General features: G+C 36.3%; 2 protein-coding genes across 3 annotated transcripts; one reads left to right on the top strand and one right to left on the bottom strand.

Annotated features, from left to right (window-relative positions):
• Window positions 1-8: 8 nt before the first annotated feature.
• Window positions 9-6,761, top strand: LOC131522901 (guanylate-binding protein 1-like). 2 transcript variants are annotated; one of them, XM_058748774.1, is made up of 11 exons: window positions 9-1,593; window positions 2,293-2,510; window positions 2,599-2,726; window positions 2,813-2,922; window positions 3,014-3,216; window positions 4,336-4,581; window positions 4,685-4,833; window positions 4,925-5,056; window positions 5,363-5,575; window positions 5,678-5,780; window positions 5,974-6,761. In XM_058748774.1, the coding sequence occupies exons 2-11, from the start codon at window positions 2,321-2,323 to the stop codon at window positions 6,366-6,368; spliced, it is 1,869 nt and encodes a 622-aa protein (XP_058604757.1). In that variant the 5' UTR covers window positions 9-1,593; window positions 2,293-2,320; the 3' UTR covers window positions 6,369-6,761. The 2 variants fall into 2 exon arrangements, with proteins under 2 accessions (XP_058604757.1, XP_058604750.1); XM_058748767.1 differs by having other exon boundaries at window positions 9-2,510.
• Window positions 6,762-9,164: 2,403 nt separating this feature from the next.
• Window positions 9,165-18,151, bottom strand: LOC131522849 (guanylate-binding protein 1-like). The gene is made up of 11 exons (XM_058748662.1): window positions 17,917-18,151; window positions 17,542-17,738; window positions 13,700-13,827; window positions 13,382-13,491; window positions 13,092-13,285; window positions 12,442-12,684; window positions 12,028-12,305; window positions 11,316-11,528; window positions 10,559-10,661; window positions 10,171-10,364; window positions 9,165-9,935 (listed from the first exon to the last, which is right to left on the bottom strand). The coding sequence occupies exons 2-11, from the start codon at window positions 17,732-17,734 to the stop codon at window positions 9,714-9,716; spliced, it is 1,878 nt and encodes a 625-aa protein (XP_058604645.1). The 5' UTR covers window positions 17,735-17,738; window positions 17,917-18,151; the 3' UTR covers window positions 9,165-9,713.
• Between the last annotated feature and the right edge of the window lie 736 nt (window positions 18,152-18,887).

The raw sequence follows: 18,887 nt of genomic DNA, 5'->3' as shown, positions 1-18,887 counted from the left end.
CGCTATATAACTACCGGTAATCAAACAATTTATAACGAAGTGGGAAAAAAATGTCCTGTTTAAGATCGTTAGCGAGGCCTCTGGTTTGTTTGCTGTAGTAACGTTCTTAAACTCTCAAAACAACCGGAGTAAGTGATAGGGCTGTAAGATTCCGAAATATTTGGAATCGAGTCCGATTCTGATTCCTGGTCCTGGAATCGATGGGATTCGATTCCGAGAATCGATTCCTCTGTTGTTTTCGATTCTTGTTTTTTTTTTAGATCGAAGGAACCTATAATCTCGCCATGACTGCAGGACATAAAGGTCGTAGAAAGTATCCTTCTCATGAAGCTTTATTTGTAAAAAAAAAAAAAAAAAAAAAATGACGATAAATTTCTATAGCTATATTTGATTTCTAAATTGTAATTTTGTCTGCTTTGCCCGTGAAATTAGTCATAGATCACTGCTCAGCAGGGACATGCATTTATCGCATGAATTGAACAAGACATTAAGTGTCTAAAATAAATGTGCACAGTTCAGCTGAATGATGAAGTTTACTTTGACTGTATGCTTTGGATAAAATTAACAAACTGTACATTGAAACAAAATAACCAGAACATTAACAATAACACTGATAGGGCTCGTGGTTTATCTGTCAATCAGATGCTCGGCCACTGATCCATGCTCGTGACATTAGCCTATCATTGGCTGATAGAAATAAAAAAAAGTATTTTAGATGGAAATAAATCCTCAATCACGTCATGATCTAGTCTGTCGTGCAGCGCTCAAAATTGTGGACAACATAAGCCAGTTCCACCGTAAAATAACCCCTGAATATTTATTTATTTATTGAACTGGTTCATTAAAACTATCCGAAAGAAACTTTTCGTGGAAACGAATCAGACTTCTAATCACTTTTAGCGAGCATGAGGCGAAGAGTAAATATAAAAATGATATAGGCTAGATATTTTATATATATAAAAAATAATCTTTTACCTCACTCTCGTAATTACCGCTTTTATCGAGCATGAGGCGAATGGTGCTTCTCAAACGGAAGGCTGCATCCTCAAATTCTGATGATCTCAGTACCGACTCGTTTTCTTTCAGTTTATTTTCGTGAATTTAAATGTGTGCAGCCTTCGTAGGATGCAGCCTTCCATTTGAGAGGCACCCATAGATAAGCTTTGTTGAACTGAAAAAAGCTCTGAAATTAGGAGTCGATTCCACTCTCGATTCCCAACGCCTCTGAATCGAGGAGTCGATTCTTTTCCCCAGCTCTAGTAAGTGAGCGGCACAGGCTCCTGCTGCGTGATACTGTGCTGTTCTGTGCTGGGACGGGGCGTGTGCTCTCATAGGCGGATCAGTGATGGTGAAAGTGAAACAACTCAGTCGGGTTCGGTTGGGTCGCTGTGTAACAGATTTCCCAGAAATCGACCTTTTAACGTCAACTAAGCTATAGAACGGTATGGGCGGATACTTGTAAACAACCCTGTAGTTGTGGTTCATAAAACCTGGGATTCGCAGTGCGCAGTGAGAGGTATCACAGAGGAAGAGGAAGCATTGGTCATCTTTAATTACATCATAAAGTACAGATAAGACACGTTTTGAATTTGTGTAAGTGACCTTTATTTATTAATTTCTTTGGCATTTGTTCAAAAACAAATATAAAATGCAAACTATTTCATTTTTTGAGAGTTCAGTGAAAACATTTTTGTTTGGTTACCGTTAATGCTTGCGACTGTGCAGTTTACATGTTGTCTTATGTCCACTCAAGACTTTACTTTTAATTGTGCAATTGCAAATTTTATTTACAGCGTGATTTTTATTGACGTGTAGCCTACTACTATTTAATGCGTATTTTAACTTTGAATTAGACATTTTGTGTACAAAACTGAAGAGCTACTGGTTAATTTTAAGAAATTTGTCTCGAATACAAGTTTATTTTTGAAAATACATCCCTAGGGGCGCATGAGATTCGAAAATCAGGACGTTTTGTTGTATTCTGTTTTGCATCTGTGGCTGGATTACACAAACATTTTAACTCGGAATATTGTTTTATCTGACCACGATCATTTTACTTTTTGTCGCCTCTGAATCGCATTTAGACCAAGTTCAGACCTGAGGACGCACCCATAAAAAATAAATAAATAAATAAAGTACATACTTGGTTGGCGTACTATTTATGAAATATTTAATTTATACATAATATATTTAATATTTATATAGATTTTTTTCTTTTTAAATTATGTAAGATTGCAAATGCATATCAGTAAATATGTATTTGGTGCCAGAGGAATCACGTTTTTCCTTTAGCAAACAGGAAGAGCTAGAGAGAGCCAGCATGTCTGAAGCCAGACTAATGCCTTCGCCCATATGTTTGGTGGAGAATGTGAACGGATCACTCAGTGTCTGTAAGGATGCCATTGAGTTCCTGAGTAGGATCAGTGAGCCGGTGGTGGTGGTGTCTGTGGTGGGACTCTACCGTACAGGGAAATCTTACCTTATGAACCGCCTGGCGGGACAACAGTCAGGTGAGAGAACAGTCTAGACATGCCAACTTAATGTGTACATATTAGCTACATCATGTTGATTATAATAATAAAAATGTGATTGTCTCAGGCTTCGCTCTCGGCAATACTATCGAGTCGAAGACTAAAGGCATCTGGATGTGGTGTGTCTCGCACCCCTATAAAGAAGGACACACTCTGGTGCTGCTGGATACAGAGGGACTTGGTGATGTGGCCAAAGTGAGGGAAAGAATAAAGTTGTAGACTTCATAGTCTTGTTGATATATGTTGTGGATGATTTGATCTCAAGACACTGTGTGTTTCAGGGAGACTCTGAGAATGACGGCTGGATCTTCTGTCTGGCTGTTCTGCTCAGCAGCACTCTGGTGTACAACAGCCACGGCACTATTGATAACACTGCAGTGGAAAAGCTGCAGTATCTTTTAAACTGCCACACAACCCACTTCCTCTTTCACATATACAAACATACACTTTACAAGATGTTATTATTTCTTAATGTGCTGCAGCTATGTCACTGAGCTCACTGAGCAGATCAAGATCAGATCGACGAATGCAGCAGATGAGGAGGAGGAAGAAGAGGATTGTAAGTTTGTGCAGTTTTTCCCATCATTCACCTGGGTCGTGAGAGATTTCACCTTGGAATTGGTAATTAAAGGAAAGAGGGTGACTGAGGACGAGTACCTTGAATTTGCTCTCCAGCTCAAGAAAGGTATTTAAGAGAGACATAAACATTGCTAGAATTTGAAACATATGTAAATAAACAGTGACTGAAGACTGACAAAATAAAATTTGGTAACACTTTAGAATACTGTTCCGTCGTTAATGAATAACTACACAGGAACAAATGACTAATGCACTATTAACATTGTAGTAACTACTATTAACTAACAAGAAACTCTGATTAACAATTTATTACTGGTTGAAACTGGTAGTTCACTATTAGCTAACCAATAGCTGCTATTTTTTTCATATATCCTGAGAACTCCTAAGAACTACTTTATACAGGTTCATAATTAATGCGAATTATGCATAATGAATAATTAATTATAAAATGAAGATCATGGTAACCCACCAGTAATGACTCAAGTATTACCAAATCCTTCTAAATGAACTACTGCTTGGATCAGTATTCTAAAGTGAAAATCATCATAACTTCCTAATATTGACTGATGTCATTGTAAGCTTTTGACATGTATGTAAGGATTGGGATAGTAACGACTCAAGTGTTACTACATCCTTCTGAAGAAACTACTAATTATTTGGATCAGTATTCTAAAGTGAAGATCGCGGTAACCCACTAGTAATGATTTAAGTGTTACCAAATCTAGCAAAATGAATTACTAACCAGGACCTTAAAAAACCTCAAAAGCTTACAATGATTTCAGTCATTACTAGTGGGTTACCGCGATCTTCACTGTAGAATACTGATCCAAATAATTAGTAATTCCTTCTGAAGAATTTGGTAATGCTTGAGTCATTACTAGTGGGTTACCATGACCTTTACTTTAGGATGAATTATACATTATGTATTATTCATATTAATTATCAACCTGTATACAGTAGTTCTTAGTAAATCTTGGGTAGGTATGAAAAAAATAATAGTTACTGATTAGGTAATAGTGAACTACCACATTCGACTAAGCACTATTACTTACTAATTCATTAATCAGAGTTGCTTGTTAGTTACTAGTAGTTACTAGAGTGCTAATATTGCATTACTCATGTGTTCTTGTGTAGTTATTCATTAATGATGGAACTGTATTCTAAAGTGTTACCGAAAAATTTTCTTAGTGCAATTTGGTAAAAATGTGTTATTTTCTCCTAAAAGGTGTGAGCAAGAAAGTCAGTGACTACAACCTGCCTCGTCAATGCATCCGAAACTATTTCCCGTCCCCCAGGAAGTGTTTTGTGTTCCCTTCTCCAGCCTCACCTGAAAACATGACACGTTTAGAAAGCTTGCAAGAACGGGACCTTGTACCCGATTTTCTGGAGGTCACGAGACGTTTTTGTGATCACATCTTTCACAATAGTGTTGTGAAAACAGTGAAAGGAGGACACAGAGTTACTGGCAAATGTGAGTGTTTTACCAGTTTAATATTGAGAAAATTCAGTGTCCAGACCCATTAGCTTTTAAAATTGAAAGGTAAATCTGTTTATGTGTTTGTGTGTGTTGTCAGTGCTCGGACATCTGGTAGAGATTTATGTGGACACAATCAAAAGTGGTGAAGTGCCCTGTCTGGACAATGCAGTTGTTGCTCTTGCAAATCTACAGAACCAGACAGCTGTTCAAGAAGCTCTGAAAGCGTATCAGATTGGGATGGAAGAGGTAAGACACAAAATCTCATATTTAGTCAGTGAATTTATCTTTACTCTTCAGACTGTAATTTACTTTTACTAACGCATGCTGTTCTTTCCAGGTGAAGAACAAGTTCCCAGTAGGTGTGGATGATATTTCCTCAGAGCACCAAAAATTCAGTAGTCTGGCCACCGCTGAGTTTATGAAACGTTCCTTTAAAGATGAAAAAAGAGAATTCCTGAATAAACTGATGGTGAATTTGAAATGCACATAATTACATGCACACTCATAATGCAGCTGTTATTTTAATATCTTAAATATGCAAAGTCTTGTTAATTTATTTTTCATTATGCATTCTTTTAAATTATAGTGTTGTGATGATACAATTATTTAAATATTGCCCTTGTGTGTGCAAGGAAAATTTTTTATTTTTTATTTTATGAAAGCCTGAGAAGTGCACAGATCATGTATTTCTCAAAAACACTATGTAACTCTTCTATGGTAGTCAAACTTTTCCAGCATGTATATGTGATGTATGTATGTGTTTATGTATGTTTAGGAAGACATAGATATGTACTATGTAGGCCTGCTGCAAGAGAATGTGATGGCATCAGAGAGAAAGTGCAGAGATCTGCTGAAGAATCTGTTCTCTGACATGAATAAACGGCTGCAGGATGGAGAGTACAGTCAGTCTGGAGGATATGAACTCTATAAAAGAGACAGAGACGCCATTGTTGAACAGTACCGCAGAGAACCCAACAAAGGTGTATCGGTGAGGACACAAAGTGTCTTTGTGAAATTGTTCTTTGAATATAGAAGGAATGAGTGTGTCTATACAGTAAAGGTTCTCAAATATATCTATGTTTATGTGCAGGCCGAGGCCGTGCTGAGCGAGTTTCTGAATGAGCGAGGACCAGAAGCAAACAGCATCCTCCACATGGATACAAAACTCACTGAAAATGACAGAAAGATTCAGGGTAAATCTTTATCAACCTATGAATATTTGTAATTCATTACACTGTTTCATTCTGGAGCATTTGTAATTTAATTAACCCAAAAACCCAAATTGTTACTTAAGAGCATCTCTAAGGCATCTTGGAGTTCAGGTTCTGGAGGTTTGGTATTAATATCATATTTCACATATTTTTTGTTTTCTTTGTTGTTGGACAGAGGAAAAGGAAAAGAATGCTCTGATGAAACAGAAGCTTAAAGAGGAAGAGGAGAAACGCATTGAGAGTGAGCGAATGATGAAGGCAGAGAAAGAGCGGCAGGAGGACCAAATGAAGCAGATGCAGGAGAAGTTCAACAAGGAGCTGGAGCAGCAGCAGCAGGAGATGGACAGAGCCATTGAGAGCAAGCTGAATGAGCGGGAGGAGATGATAAAGAAAGGCTTCAGTGAGAAAGCTGGTCTCCTGAATGAAGAGATAGTGACTCTAAAAAAAGAAAAGGAAAGTTCTGGTGGTTTCATGAAGGAATATGTGATGCCTGTTTTAGGAGCTGTGGCAGAAATCCTTCCAACTGTTCTTAATTATAAAGTGCTGATGAAAGGACTCAAAAAACTATAATTACCTCTTCCATGCAAATCACTTACATCACAAATTGATTTATTCATATAGCTTACAAGACAAAGTATGTTTTATTTATTTTTTTAGCAGAACTGTGTTTTGTTTGTTAACGAGCAGTGTCCTAATTTACATGTACTGTATATTGTGTAATAAAAGTATGTACTATGTTGCTGGTGATGGGAGTTTGAGTTCTTTGCCACTTTCGCCTTTTGGTTTAGGCAGTTATTGAACCAAACTGAATCAACAATGAAATGACTTCAACTGAATAATTGCTATTGTCTTTGCAGAATTGAATTCTGTTTGCATCATCATTTGAATCATTATTTTCCTGTAAAGCTGCTTTGAAAAAAAATCTATATTGTATAACATTCTATATAAATAAAGATGACTCAACTCAACTTAGTAAAACAGTATTTTGTAGACATTTATTTCATTCTTTCATACCATTTTTTTTTTTTTGTGTAAGCATTACATTTTTTAAACAATCATTAAATGCATAAGATAAAATATAATTATTTAACCCTCTACTGCGTGCATTTTGATGGTACATGATAAAAAATTCATTCATTTTTTGGTTTATTTGGGAACATTTTATTGATAAAACATTTTTGGACCCCCCCTCACCCCCCATCCCAAAATATTTTTTTGTTGCCTCAGGCAACCATCACAAATCTGTCAAAAAATGTCAAGAAATCATTAAGTGAAAAGGGAAAAACACTTGAAACACATTGATATATTGCATTTGATTCAGAAGTAGGTTTGTGTTGTGGTGCGAGGCCGGGAAACTTTGGTCCTGGAGGGCCACTGTCCTGCAGAGTTTAGCTCCAACCCTAATCCTAAAGCCTGTAGCTTTCGAGTGATCTTAAAATACATTCATTAGCTTGTTCTGATGTGTTTGATTAGGGTTGGAGCTAACTCTGCAGGACAGTGGCCCTCCAGGACCGAAGTTTCACAGCCCTGATGTAGTGTGTCGTGTCATAACATGTACTTCATGGAATGAGATTTTCCCCTATGTTAAACTTCAAGAAGCAGTTCTTCTCTGCTGTGAAACAAACATCACTTTGGGTGTTCCTTTGCACCCAGGAATCTTGCATCTTCCCTGTTTGTCACACATTTTTTGCCTGTATGTATTGTCAATGGGAAATCCTGGTTAGGGATGGGAGCTGTGGACCCCTGCTTCTTTACCTCTTACTGCATAACGTTGAAAAACTGAAAGAAAAACTGAATTTCTGAACATGCAAAATAAAAAAAAATTCATAAAACCTGACAAAAGTCTTCTCTACACCTTCATACACACACTCACACACACACATTTTTTATGTACAGTTCATGTCATTTTATATAAGATTACTAAAGCAAATAATCTTGCCTTCTTCTCACACCATGTGGTCTGACCATGTCTCAGAGCAGAACATCCCACCTTCAAATGGTGCTTGATAGTGACTCCTAATTGGTTGCAATCATTTAAAAAACATGCACTTAACGTGGGGCATAAGAAAAACTTTCCATTGCCTGAGGGCAGCGCTATGCAGTGTGTTGGTGCAGACATTTTAAAGCTGCTGTCATCACAAACTCCCTTTATTCCTTTTTCCATTTTTGACTCCCCACTTCAGCCTTGGAAACTGATGGAACCAATTTCTTGTGTCCATGTATTATTATTATTATTTTTTACTAAGAACAAGGGAGAGGATTTAGGATGGAAGAAATGCACACGTGTACACTGCAAATCTTGCCAAGTAGTGACATCATAAATGTATAGGCCAAAGTAGAATTTCATACTGGTTTTCGACTTTGTGTAAAACAAGGTCTGTGGTGAACATTACTTGAGACTGTTCTACCAAAACTTAACAGTCATAATGCAAAATTAATTTTGAAGTATTTTTTTTTTTTTTTCTCAATGTAACTGAGAAGTTGCTACTGTATCTAAAAACTGTAGTTGTAGTCCTTGGCACAGATTTGCCACAAAACTTTTAGTTGAATTTTAGCATTTTTAAAACATATCATTGAAATATACAGATGATGTTATTTAATTTTTAGTTAAAGTATTTTAATACCAAGAAGGTGTTTTTTTAACAACATTTTTAAAGCATTTCAATTATGTTATTTTGTGGTTCCTAGAATGTTTTTAAAATCTACTGTAAACTAACTCCAACCAAAAGGCATAGTTTAAAAGTGCTTGGAATTTGGTTTTGGAAGTTTTCTCTGTTAAGTCCGAATTCTCTTGTCATCATGGCTGCTTACTAGCTCTTGCTGACTTAAAACTCCAAAACAGTAATGTGCTCCCATACTGTACATTACCATTTGGTTATTTCTCAGTACCCCAAATATTCTCAGCCCCGTCAATCATAATGCAAAACTGCAGGAAGAAACAGACACAGGAGACAGTGTTCCATGTTCAAGTTTCTTCAGAGGTTTACCGTTTGGCAAGGGTCCTGTTGGTTTCCTGTTGGTTTTAGAATTAGGTTTTTTAATTGATGTGTAAAATAAGGTCTTTGGTGAACATTACTGGAAGAGACAGTTCTATAATAACTACATAGTCACACTAGGAAGCTGATATGTAAGAACTTAAGTGGTTGTCCAGTTTATCAAGTGCATCTTAGTAGTTGTAGTCCTTATGCTGTTGGCACGGTTTTGCCACAGAACTTTATTTTGGCTGTTTTTTTTGCATTTTTAAACATATTCAAATATACAGATTACGTTACTTTAAAATCCAAAAAAAATATTGTAGATAAACCAAGTAGATATATTTACAACATTTTATGTACAGCCATGGTAAGAAACAGACAGGAGACAGTGTTCCGTGTTCAAGCTTCTTCAGAGGTTTATTGTTTGCTTGGGTATATACACAAAATATATACTAAATGCCAAGGACACATTGTCATATATACACAATCAGCCTGAATCAAAATAAACGTTTATTATATTTCAAAGAAAATTGAAATCACCACATTTAGCCTATAAGGATGTCAAAATAAACAGCATAGTTTTTTTTCAGCTAAACACAAGCAAACAAAAACAAAAAAGTGAATACACTCTACCTCAGTTTAAGAACATTTGATATATTAGCTAAACCTTTAAACACCACAATAGTACCACAATATTGTTTAATGTCAAAGCTGTTACTGGACACAGCTATCGGCCATAATTTGGCCAAATATCATGACCTAATAATTGAAAGGTTCCCAAGAATACTTACATCAGGATTCACTGATTTTGTGAATCATTTTAACACTACGTGAAAGGCAGTCACTCTGACAACAGCAGCTTCGTTCAAATGTTGCTCGCTTGTCAGTTATAATATAAGAACAGCAACTATATGATTATGTCAATAATGTATATCGATTTTCAAAACAGTTTTGAAAACAAAGACAGACCAATGCCAGCTAATTTAGGAACGAAACCTGGCAAAAACAAAGTCGCTGCAGTGCCGATACCATCCAAAACCTTGCTCGCCGTGGAGGGTTGGGACGTCTCCTGTTTATTCATGTCTGTTTTTAGGCTGTCAATCTCACGCTGCATCCGGTCAGCCTCCTGCTGAAAGCCCTGCTGTAGAAGAGCTTCCTTTTCCTGCAACACAAACGGCAACTGAATTAAGAAAGTCTACTCTTAAACTTGACCAAAAACAATGTTATATTTATATTCCAAAAACAGTACAATAAAATAAACCTTAAGCATTAAGCAATTAATTCAAACAAGCCAAACATGTACAGACTCCATTGGTGTTACAGACTTTATGTACTCCTTCAAGCACAGCATTAAACGTGACTTTTTTGTTATTTTTGGAGTAAGTATCCTGTTTTACCTTCAGTTTTGCTTCCAGGACTTGTTCATTGTCTCTGCTGATTCTTTCCTGCTCTCTCTCCATCTGACGAATGATCTGATTCACATGCTCATCGTGGGTTCTTTGCATGTCTTTAAACGCTTGCTCCTGTAACCGGTTCTGTTCCTCTAGACCTTTTTGCCGCTGCTCCATAATTTCATTCTTTAGTCTTTGCACTGTATTGAAAAAGTGAAAGTTTAGACAATACACAAAACAGGTATTTAGTAATGAAAGCCTGGGTTACAGCTACTAATCAGTACATTAATCACAAAATCTGTTTGTTACTCTTCTGTACTCTAATTCAAGTCTGTCTTGTGTATCATTGAAAGCCTTGATTGATAGATAAGTGTGCAGCTGACTTAAATCGTACACTCGTTCTCCTGTTCCGCTGCGCTGAGAGATTGGTCAGCATTTAAAATCATATTTCCAGCTTCTTCTTTTGCTCTCAAATATGTACTCAACACTTCCTCACTCTGTGGGGAAAAACACATTTCAAATCATTCAAAATATCAATGGGAGTTTTGTTGTGATTGCAACAAATCATGCTTAAAGGAAAGATTTGCCCAAATATATCAAAGTTTTTATAATTTACTCACCCTCATGTCATGAAAAACCAACACGGTGTTAATTTTTCCATAAAATGACAGTTTGTAGTTACCATGGCTGTCAAACTCGAAAATTAAAACCTTTAAAGTACCATAAAACAATTAAAGTGCCATTAAAGTTGCCCAGATTATTTGTGTACTATATTAAATATCATATTAATGTCATCAGATAACTTGGAATAAAGCACATCAGTCCATTAGTCATTCAAGGTGTTTTTTTTTTGTTTTGTTTTTTTCAAGGTTTCAAGTTTGACATCCCTGATCGTTGCAAACTGTTGTTTGGATAAAAAGTAACATTCAAAAGTAACAAAAAGTGTACATTCTTCAGAATTTTTTGTTTTGTGCTTCAAGGAAAACAACAATTTCACAGATTTTTGCAAACCTGGGAGTGAGTAAATGTTTTCATGTTTTAGTTTCATCATGACTGTTACCACATCAGCATGAAAGATGTTTATCAGAGCTGCTAGATGCTGTTGTGACCTTCGAACAATTGTGAGCAAAGCATGCATGTTTGAACTGTACCATTATTTGTGAGTGTGTTCTTGCTCTGTAGTCACTGGACAGATGTCTGAGTGTGTCCCTGTATTGTTGGTATCCTCCAGGTTTCATGTATGATCCATTAGAAATGCTTTTTTCCATCTTATCAAACACCTCACGCAGAACCTCCTCACACTGCATGCGAGACGCTTCATGATTCTGCTGGCACATATCTTGATATTCATTATGAATCTTTCCCTAAATCATGAGAAGAAATCAGAGAGAGAGCAAAACTGTTTATACTCTAATCATAAAGACAGAATATTGTACATGGATTGAATCTCCATTAATGGAATATATGCACATATTCGCTATAATCAACACAAGAGTAGTACAAGTTTTAAAGGTTCATGCATTTAAATACTTTTAATTAAATGTTTTCAATACACTACACATTCATAATATGTAAACCATTTGATTATTCGGTTCCATTAAATGGAAATTTGTAAAAAAACAGGCTGCGATATTTTTTGTGTGTATTTGTGCATGCATTGTTTTTAGATAATATTGCAAATTTCTGAAGATTATTATATATTATTATATATTTTATATAACTGACAGAAAGGTAAAAATGATTTTCTAAGACACAGTATAGTTCAGATTTCAAGTTCAGTTTGAAGTTGATCTAAGTTGATCTCTAAGTAGTTTCCCTGTTTGTCCTTAATTTAGTTTGCTCTGTATGCAGAAGATACTTTACCATGAGCTCTTGTTGGTAGATCTGGTCATTGTCATTGAAGGACATGGTGATGAAAACTTCAACGGCCTTCTTCTCTGCATCTGTGTGGATGTTGGACAGCTCTTCTGGGCACATTGGAAGCTGAGTCATGCTGAGCATCTCTGTCATGTAGCACTGCAGGGCCTCCTCCACTGCACGGACGTTCTGGATCTTAGCCAGAGACAGCACTGCGTTCTCCAGACACGGAACATTCCCGCTGCGAATCGCCTCTATGTAAACCTCAGCGAGATTACCCAGAGCTGTCAGGAAACACAACTCCATAGTTCAGTCAAATGTATGTTCTTTCGTACACGGTCCACTAATCATTAGCTCTCAGAAGAGATTCAGAACTGTCATAATCTTTTTCTCTTTAAGGGATTTCGTGAAGGGACACACCTGTTCCAGTAATTGTACGGCCTCCAGTGACGGTTTTTGGTTCTGCATTGTTGTAGACGTAGTGGCAGAAGGTGTTTGCCTGCTCAAGGAACTCTGACTCCAGCTCTTTCTCAGACAGCTGCTCCATTATCCTCATGTTTTGCGTACTAGCAGGCCGGGGGAACACAAAGCACTTCCTCACCGCAAAGAATTGCCGCAAACAACTACGGGGCAGGTTATACTGCACAGTCTGAGGTGAGCAACCTAAAATAAGATAATTATGAAATCATAATATATATTGAATATATTATATTCTGAGTGCTAATTTACTGTATGCAATGGACACTTTATGTTTTTTTGTAAAACTGTGCTGTTTTTCAAATGTTAAAATACATTTTTCTATCCTATTTTAAGTTTCAGTAGGCCATTGTAGGTTTATTGGCAACGTTTCAACGTTGCTGTTTTCTTTTAGCAACATTTCTATCAGCATTGGCTCAGCTTTATTAGTTGGAAGTGAGAAATCAGTTTTGAAAGCTTGTTATTTCTGCATTTTTGACTAATGACTTTAATGTTTTTAAACACAATAAAAATTGTCTGTGATGGCATACAGTATATACCTGTTAGTAAAAGAATATGTTGTGTATGTGTTTAATATCAACTCTTTATCTCACCTGGTTTAGGTTTCAATGCGCCCTCCAGATACTCATCTGATGTTATTAGTTTATCTCCCCTTTTCAGTTCCAGAGTAAAGTCCCGAACAGCCCAGACAAACGATGGAAAAATACGCATGAAATCTGCCGACTCGTCCTCATGTTGACCCACTTTTGCCTTCACACGAATGTTCTCTGTCAGCTCAGTAACATAGCTACATTCAGCACTGTTCAGGAGGAATAACACTGGCGCCATTTATTAACTGTTTTTAACTCTGAATACATAATGTATGTGTGTGTGAGAAGGATACTGCAGCTTTTCCAGTGCTGTGTTGTCAATGACTCCTAAGCTGTTGTACACTAGAGTACTGCTGAGAAGAACAGCCAGGCAGAAGATCCATGTGTCGTGTTTCTCATCCCCCTGAAATATTAAAAGTATGTGAGTGCCAGAAAGTGGCCACTTATTTACATTTAGTGGCAAAAGGCCATGTAAAGGCCAAATAATTCTGTGCAGTGAATCTTCTCATCTGGTGATTAATTAAATGACAGTGAAAGTATAAGGTGATGGCAGATTTTATTGCTATATAGAGATAACATTGCTATAGATGCTTTGTGGTTTTCCTTCTCACCTTCTCCACGTCCCCAAGTCCCTCTGTGTCCAGCAGCACAAGAGTGTGTCCTTTTTTATTAGGGTGAGGGACACACCACATCCAGATGCCTTTGGTCTTTGATTCAATAGTGCTGCCGAGAGCAAAGCCTGAGACAATCACATTATTAAAGTCAATGACAAATGTGACCCTGGACCACCAAACCAGTCGTAAGTAGTACGGGTATATTTGTAGCAATACCCACCAAAACATTGTATTGGTCAAAATGATCGATTTTTCTTTTATGCCAAAAATCATTAGGATATTAAATAACGATCATGTTCCATGAAGATATTTTGGAAATTTCCTACCATAAATATATCAAAACTTCATTTTTGATTAGTAATATGCATTGCTAAGAACTTCATTTGGACAACTTTAAAGGCGATTTTCTCATTTTTTTGCACCCTCAGATTCCAGATTTTCAAATAGTTGTATTTCAGCCAAAACCATACATCAATGGAAAGCTTATTTATTCAGATTTCAGATGATGTATAAGTCTTCATTTTAAAAAAATTGACCCTTATTACTGGTTTTGTGGTCCAGGGTCACAAATAAGGATGCCCAAAATGACAATCAAATTTTAAAAGACTAGATGACAATCCAGAACTGAAAAAAATAAATAAATAAAAATAAATAATTAATTTTTGCATTCATGTTGTATTCATATTCATGTATATGGTTTCCTCTGAAAAAACATATACTGCTTCTAAGAAAAGCGACTCTGTGATATCCTCTCTGTGACGTCATTTTCTCTTTCATGATTGTCACATGCGAACTACATAATATGGTTTCCTGCATGTTTGGTAACACAACCTGACAAACGTTTTCTGAATATAAATAATATTTTCTCTATTTCTTGCTCTCTTTAAGAAATAATGATAACAATGATGCCAAAACTGCTGAATGATTTCAGCCATCTAGAGGTGTGCTTATTTCTTTATAGTTGGTTTGGCAAATATGCCAGTTACCTTGGACATACATCAGCCTTAGTGGTGAGAATGCAGCATCATTCAATAGTTTTTAGTTACCGATGCCATTATTGAAGTGCTTTATTCAGTCGGTCATGATTCTGTGAGCGGCAATATCAGATAATGAGTTACTGAGATAAAGCGAGTATTATTGCTTATGTAATCTCAACCACTCCTCATGAAAGACTCATGAAACTGTGCATGACTGTAAACATCAAGTATTTTTATGTGCATGTATCGTTTGTGTCTTTAAGTGTAAAAGATTTGTAATGAGAGAAAAATTTACTGAGTACACATATAATTAAAACCTTTTTCTTCATTACCATCTCACGATAGCTTTACCATGTTTACTTTACGCCCCATAAAAATGTAACTACTTTAATTTAAGGTATCTTTACAGTAAATTCGTTTTTGAGCACAAAATGAGCATCAGAGACACTTTATTAATATTTTAACTTTTACATTGTTATTAATTTATATTTATTGTTTACATGTACGAAATTATCGCATTTTAGTGAAGTTACTGTTTTACACATACCAAAATTCCAGACAACTTCAACATTTTTCACATTATCACAGTCTATTCGCTATAGTTTAGAAAATGGTAATAAAATATGACAAGAACTCATAGAATAAATTGATCTTGATAATGTCAGATAACTTTGATAGAAAGGTATGTAATGAATTAGGCTGAACAGCTGTCAGCTGTTAAATTTACACAATTAGATAATATCAGTTTGGGTCAACCAATTACCAAGCAATGCTTAAAGGGTTAGTTCACCCAAAAATGAAAATTAGACCATGTTTTACACACCCTCAAAGCATCCTAGGTGTATATGACTATTCTTTCAGACGAATCCAATCGGAGTTATATTAAAATGATCCTTGCTCTTCCAAGCTTTAGAATGGCAGCAGGTGTTTTGTTCAACAGTCCAAAAGTAATCAAATAAAGCGCACGCATCCATAATAAAACATGCCTCATACAATTCCAGGGGTGAATAAAGTAAAAGTAAGTCAAATTTTATTTATATAGCACTTTTAAAGCTTCAGCGCACAAAGTGCTTTACACTATATAAAAACACAATCATAAATGAAACATTTATGAAGAGCACAATGTGATAAATATATTGAGAGGGAAAAAAAAAAAAAAAAAAAAAAAAATTCACAAAATATTATAGGCACATCTATACAAATGTTTTCAATCGACCTTTAAAAACAGACAGACAATCAGATGATCTAATATCCGCTGGTAAACTATTCCATAGTTTTGGAGCCCTCACTGCAAATGTCCTTTTGTTTTAAATCCAGTTCTTGGAACTGCCAGCAATTCATTAAAAGAGGATCTAAGACATCTTCCTGTTTTGTACGGTTTAAGAAGCTCAGTTAAATACGAAGGTGCCAAGCCGTTTAAAACTTTATATGTCAATACAATAATCTTGAAATCAATCCTAAAATAAACAGGTAACCAATGTAAAGAAGCTAAAACAGGTGTAATATGATGACATAACTTTGTTCGTGTCAGTAGTCTAGCTGCTGCATTCTGCACTAATTGTAACCGCGATAAATTACGATGGTTCAAAGAAGAAAACAAGGCATTACTATGACGGCGTTTTAGTGCCACGTTAAAAAAAAAATCTAAGATTACGAGATTAAAGTCGTAATATTTCGAGAATTTAAATCGTAGAAATTAAAGTTATAATATTTTGAGAGTATAGCCCAGGGCTCCTCAAATCTGGACCTCGAGATCCACTTTCCTGCAGAGTTTAGCTCTAACCCTAATCATTAGAAAATCACAGACAGGTGAGTTTGATCAGGGTTGGAGCTAAATTCTGCAGTGGACTAGACCTCCAGGGTAAGATTTGAGGAACCCTCAATCGGGTGGCCTATATTGCGCATGCAAATGCCCCGCATTGAGAGCACCTGGAGAAGTTTCCAGGCCACCCGAATTGATTTGGCCGCCTCGCAGTCGCGAGAGTTTTTTGGCTGTGTCGGATTGAGCAGTCACGCGCAGTTGCTCTCCACCGACTGCGCTGATCAAAAGCAAGATGGGAAACGACTGACTGACTACACAGCTTAATGCTCATTGGTTCAGACAACCGTGATGCTGCGATCTCTTCTAAAATGTTTTATTTTTTTAATCTGATTTCATGTTATTATGTATTTAAATTGTGCATGAATATTCCCAAACACTATGACAGTGCGACCTCTGTGTGAGATATGTGATTGTTGTCATATTTTCTATAAAAATCTAAAATACATGTTTGAATTAAAATAAAAACGGATGATAAATACACCTTTCATATGGAATTAAATAGCAAGCACCTTGAGTGTCTTGTTCATCATATTTATATTCATATAAAAGCAACAGAACTGAAATTATATCATGTTTATCAGCAGCACAACATATGAGTGAGAATAACAAGATATCTGCCTTTGATCTCGTTGGTATCTGTTTCACTTCGAGAGGGCAGAACTGTCTGTCTTGACTGTGCTTATTTCACTCCTCCCCTCACTGCAGCTGCCTACATTTCAGGCGAGGCAAGGCGCATCTCAAACAAGCCTATTCTTGATCCCATTTTTCTTTCTTTTTTTAAAAAAATCAATTTTACTGGTAGTCCACTGTATGAAGAATTTTGGGGTATAATATGTCACAGTTTACTTTATTTTGCTATCCTCACTTACATAAATGAACAATAGTGTCCTGTATCCACTAGTAAAAAAATATAAAAAATTAGGCTAAATTATCTGGTGTCTGTCTGAATAATTTTTGTTTTGACTGTATTAAGTTATCGTGTCCTCGTTATTATATCAGCATGCACCACACATGAGAAAGACTTCCAGCATTTCTCTCACCAGACTGTTGTCCTGCCAGGCGGTTCATAAGGTAAGACTTCCCCGTACGATAGAGTCCCACCACAGACACCACCACCACCGGCTCACTGATCCCATCCAGAATGTCTTTGGCCTCTTTTCTCACATGCAGCTGCCCATTTTCATCGTTTTCAATGAGACACACCGGAGCGGACATGAGCTTGCTACACGCCATGACTCTGCAAAAGAAAACAACAACAAAACACAACAAAGTCAATAGCCATTCATAATTACACACACAGAAACAAACAAACAAACAAACAAAAAAACATATATAAAATAAATATTAAACTTAAATTTGAATACATAACTGAAAGGCACATGTAGAAAAAGAAGCTGTTTACAGCCTATGCCTACCGTTAGCAAAGCGACTTATTTCAACAGCAGAACGAATGAGAACACAACGTTCTTAAATCCAGAACCGCACAAACCCGATCTTCCGAGGCTCCTCCCGTCTTAAATGTGTTTCTTTGTTCATGAGTCATTTATCAGACACGCTCTCTCACAGATGCTGCCGGGAGTGAAAGTGAAAGTATGCTGGTTAAATTCGCAGAGACAACGGCGGCAGCCAGCGGCTTCCCAGAAAACACCAGGGGAGTTACTAATTAGCCCATAACACTTTCATTGTACAAAAAGAGCAAAGAACGTTTACATTACCAAAGAACATTTTCACTTCAGTCCAGCGAGTTCAAGCACTCTCAAAAACTCCCATAATAAGCTCTAAAGCTGTTCACACTATGAAATTAATATCTTACTTATATTCGTACATCTTCACTGTTATTTCAGAGAATTCAGTCAGCGAGCGCTTTTCCTGTAGGATCTTTTATTGATTTGTATCATATTGGACATTGTGATTTTTAAATGGAAATTCACTTTGTCCTGTAAGATCTTACAGTGCCTTGCGAAAGTATTCATACCCTTTAATTTTTTTCACGTTTTATGTTGCTGCCTTATGTTAAACTGCTTTAAATTACTTTTTTCCACATCAATCTACACTCCATACACTATAATGGTAAAGCAAAAAAAAAAAAAAAAAAGGTTTTTAACATCTTTGCAAATTTATTAAAAATAAAAAACTTAAATGATTCCATTGCATAAGTACTCATACCCTTATCTGGGACAGTTGAAATATAGCTCAGGAGCATTCATATTGCTTGTAGGTGTTACTAGACTTTGAGTGAAGGTAACCTGTGTCAAATTCAATTGAATGGGTATGATTTGGAAAGGCACACACGTATTAATAAAAGGTCCAACAGCTGATAATGCATATTAGAGCAAAAACCAAGCCCTGGGGTTAAAAGAGCAGTCTGTAGAGCTCAGAAACAGGT

Source organism: Onychostoma macrolepis, chromosome 02, assembly GCF_012432095.1.
Source record: "Onychostoma macrolepis isolate SWU-2019 chromosome 02, ASM1243209v1, whole genome shotgun sequence".
Classification (NCBI taxonomy): Eukaryota; Metazoa; Chordata; class Actinopteri; order Cypriniformes; family Cyprinidae; genus Onychostoma; species Onychostoma macrolepis.
The sequence above is the reverse complement of the archived record's forward strand: the minus strand, read 5'-3'. Positions and strand labels throughout refer to the sequence as shown.